Source organism: Atta cephalotes, assembly GCF_000143395.1.
Source record: "Atta cephalotes unplaced genomic scaffold scaffold00001, whole genome shotgun sequence".
In the NCBI taxonomy this organism is placed as follows: Eukaryota; Metazoa; Arthropoda; class Insecta; order Hymenoptera; family Formicidae; genus Atta; species Atta cephalotes.
The window spans coordinates 1,231,714-1,236,272 of NW_012130065.1; the positions used below are offsets into that span (position 1 = coordinate 1,231,714).

The window sequence follows — 4,559 nt, forward strand, 5'->3', positions numbered from 1 at the left end:
AACTGATCCATTTGAACTCGAAAAGAATTTATTTTCTTTATGAATTAGCATAATTTATTCGAAATGAACTTAAAAAAAAACTCCTTTCCGATTAACAAAGGACTCCATAAAAATATTTCTTACAAAGTTAAATTAATTTAAAGAAATCCTTTTTCTATTCGTAATAGGTTTGAAAAAAATTCTTTTTTGGCTTGGTCACAATGTACTTGTACAAAATTATTCCCATTATAAGTCATGATCTGCCGCCACTAAAATTGTATCGTGCTTGAGTGATTGGCGTGATTGCTGCGAGCGTAATAGAAATTAGTTTTTGCAATAGCGTTTGTATACATATATACAAAATATATATTATGTCCCATATATATGTCCCATTTTAATTCTCTCAACACATATCTCGAAAAATATGGAAGATAAAAAAAATCAATAATATTTAATAGAGTTTTCGAAAATCAAACAATAAATATTAATTAGCGGGCAATGAAAGCATTTACAAAGCGGTATTTGCGCAATACATAAAAATATATTTACAATAATTTTACATTACTTGTCGATATAATATTCTTGGACATTTCAGTTTACTTTAAATCATCATCAGCAATGCCATTTTCATAAACAATATTCTAATCCACACATGTTGGAGATGGTCTCTGCGTTCGACTCCTATTTCTTAGTTACATACTCCTACTTCTTAGTTGAGAAATGCCATTACTTCTTTTCATTATTTAATTAAATGAATAACCTCCGCCTTAGCAGATCATGTAATTAAATTATATATTTGACTTCCATATAGATAGTATCTTAAATAATATATTTATAATTTATTTTCTACTTATTGTAACATAATGTGTTGCGCTTCGAACTGTGATCTGCTAAGGTGGAAATTATTCACTTGATTAAACAACGAAGAGAAGTAATGACATTTCTCAACTAAGAAGTAACAATATACTCATTCTTTATTGAACGCACCATCTCCAACATGTGCGGATTGAAATATTGTTTATGAAAATTATACGACATTGCTGATGATGGTTTAAAGTAAACCGAAATGTCCAAGAATATTATATCGACAAGTAATATAAAATTATTATGAATATATTTTAATGTATTGCACTTCAAATACCGCACTGTAAATGCTCTCATTACCCGCTAATTAATATTTATTATTATATAGAAAAAATGTTTCAGAAGTTGTATGGTTTAGAGGGGGCCACATTTCGGTCATGTTGTCTTTCTTCTAGGTAGAGGCGTCAAAAAGATATGAAGATCATCTTCACTTTTAAAAATGGAATTGTATAATTTTTTTACACAATATAATTCTTTTAAGGCTCTTGAGTGGTCGCCGCAGCTATGGAATCGTGACGTCAGAAGCGAAGAATGACACGTTAATTTATGTTGCATGCCATTTGTAAATAAAGACAATTTAGAAATCTAAATGACGAGATCGCTTCGCTTTAAAACATTTTAAACATGGACGAAAACTATCCTTTCCTTCCTTGATGGTTAGTAAATGATATTAAATGTTGCTCGCGAGCGACACAACTTCGTCGCGTACTCTATGATTTTTTCTTACTTAAAGAAATTTCCGTACAAGAGCGTAAGGTCTCGACAACCAGATAGAATTTTCACAAATATCAGAGTTTTCCGTTAACAAGTTGGGCGCCAGGCAGAGAGAGCGTACCTCTCTTTTGTTAATTTCCGCCTATTTTAAATTAATTGCTCATAATTTCAATTCGCGATAGCAACAGGGATGGATCGTTAAAAGTGAGGAAATTATTATAGGATGAGAGATATGTTGCAAGAATCACACATAAATTTATAATAAAATAGATATAAATTTATAATATAATAACAACTATATTTCATAAGCCTTTCTACAATTAACATCTGGAGCTTCGCTGTGTAGAGATAGGATTATTCGATAGGATCTACATCTGCGGATGACAACGATACTTCAGTGTTAACACCGGGTCGACAGCCGTACTTAAATCTTTACTATTAGAATGAGCACTTTCTAAATGCTAACAAAATCTGTCGACGACATACAAAAGCCTCTATTGCAAGATACGTTACCCAACAGGATAACTTCGACGCCAATCTAAACGATAATTCAAACACATGATACAGTTACAGTAATAATTGGTTTACAGTAATAATTGGTTCAGCATGGCACAAAAGGTACAAAACAAAACAAAAAATGATTTGACTGTGGCAAGAGAGGCGAGCGCGAATCGGCAGCTAGTATTTTTTTTTCAACGACAAGACTCGGCGAATCGGCGAATGGCACGTAATGTTAATGACAGTCATTAAATCGGCCGTTTGCAATCATGCGAGTTTTCATGCGCGATCCATTCAATGCTACGAATCTGATGATCGACTTTATAATTGGTGGCAGCGTTCGTCTCACTCAATTCTCGTCTCCCTTAATTCTTATCGCGACAGTCTGGTATTCTAGTATTCTTAGAGCTCACTATAATTCTTTCGACAGCGGGGAAACGTACGTCTTCTTATAGCGAGTCCTCTGATAGTTTTGGACTGTTTCATTCTTCGATTTTTTGTCGTATTCGGAGGCCTAGTATTGATAACCATTTTTTTTTGTTTGTGTAATTTAGTGCATATACATATTAGTGAGTAGTTGCTTTAATGGATAGTTAGTGATATCTCTTATCTTTATGAATTATTGGAATTGTTTCGGCCTATTTTTGGTGAGTCCTTTTTTATTTTTAATTCTCTATGTATAGTTTTAGGCGATTCACATAATAACTTTTTTCGCCCTCCTTTTAGCATATAGTTAACATTAGAATTTCTTTCTAATATCGCATACAGTCCTATCCATAGCGCGTCTAATTTTTTTAATCGTCCGTGACGTAGTGTTATGTATTGACAGCTCACAGACTTATGTCCTTTGGTGTGTATGAGAGTCTTTGCTGCCTCCATTATTATCCGGTTTTCTCTTTCAGCAGCGCCATTTTGCTCCAGGCTGGTACAATGCGTTGATGTTGAACTTCGAATTTCTTGATTAATTCTCGGATTTTTTGATTTATAAACTCTAATCCGTTGTCGGTTCTGAGTGTTTTTATTCTTTAGGTACATGCTTTTCGATCTTTCTCAGGAAGTTTGTTGGTTTGCTTCCAATAGGCGAAAATGCGCAGTGCGCTCGCAATGCAACAGAAGTAATATTTAAGAATTAATTAATTCGTAATTGAAATCTAATACTTGTTCTACAATATAATATAAACACAAGTCGTAAACCGTAAGAAATTGGTCAATCATAGTTGAATATGAAAAAAATAATCGATTATAATTGGTTAATTTTTTACTGTTTATGGCTTGCGACCCTATTGTAGACATGAGCATAACGAAAATAAAATTCTTACGATTTTCTTTAGGAAATTGCGTAGTTTAAAAATAATAGTAACTATATTATTGATAATATTATGTTGTTTTAAATGCTTGTAGCTTCCTAAATCAGTTTTATTTATATTATTTTTTTTCTTAGTTTTTTCATTTTAAATTAGAAATTGGGGTACATCGTAAACTGCCACACCTGTCTATAAAACAGACCATGAGTTATAATTTAATTGTTTATAATGTTGCTTTATAGTGTCAAACAGTTCTATTGGTGTTGAAGACAATCATGCATATGAAAAAATTCTTGAAAAACTATCACGTAACATATAATATTTGTATCTTGCAGAACAGCATAAAATAAATGTACATATTCAATAAAAACGTTTTATAACGAAGTGAAAAGATTCTGGAAAATCTTATATACATTCACTTGTAGGTACTTTCCAGTAAAAAACTTTTCATGCATAAATATGTATAAATATGTATAAACATACATAATATTTATACTATATATAAACTATATATCAACTATATATAGTAGTAAACTATATATAAACATATATAAATATTCATAAACATGTATAATCATATATGAAATATGTCCATACATCTCTCTTATTCTTTTGTAAAATTATTTTTTTTAGTGTAATAGAAATAACAATAGTTGTAATTTACAAGAAGACTTAAAAAGATTTGTATCAAGTATGTGCTACATTACAGTGTTTTTGTGCACCGGCAAGTTTCCTCCATTTAATATTATTTCGTGTATCTACAATAAAGAAAATCTTTTATCTTTTTACATATGCGTTAGTGAGAGATATGTTATACAGTGAGGGATATGTATATTAAAATACTAAATTATTTAATTCTTTACCTGTTTTATGCTTAAAGTAAAAAATGTGAAGAACAAAATATGTTAACGCAGAAAATGCTGCAAATACTGAAAATATTCTTAGAGTCATTATACCTCCAAATTTTTTAAACAAGATACCACCTATCAAACTGCCAATTGAGAGTCCTGGTAACATTTTATACCAATAATAATAACATTAATAATAATTAGTAGCAAATTATATGTATATATATTCATATATTATTTTTACAAATTATTTAATTTCTTGTAGAAAAATAATACCTGAATATAAGTATTGTAAGGAATCTTACCTAAACCTTCATTTACGCCTTGAACTAATCCTTGAACAGTACTTGAA

The 4,559-nt window shown here is 30.6% G+C and overlaps 1 protein-coding gene across 1 annotated transcript in view; it reads right to left on the reverse strand.

Annotated features, from left to right (window-relative positions):
* Positions 1–4,057: 4,057 nt before the first annotated feature.
* LOC105617737 overlaps positions 4,058–4,559 on the reverse strand; it is a 7,887-nt gene continuing 7,385 nt past the window's right edge. The window contains exon 5 of the mRNA XM_012199293.1: positions 4,058–4,117. Within this exon, the coding sequence (XP_012054683.1) occupies positions 4,058–4,117 (60 nt within the window). The remainder of the gene's footprint in view (positions 4,118–4,559) is intronic.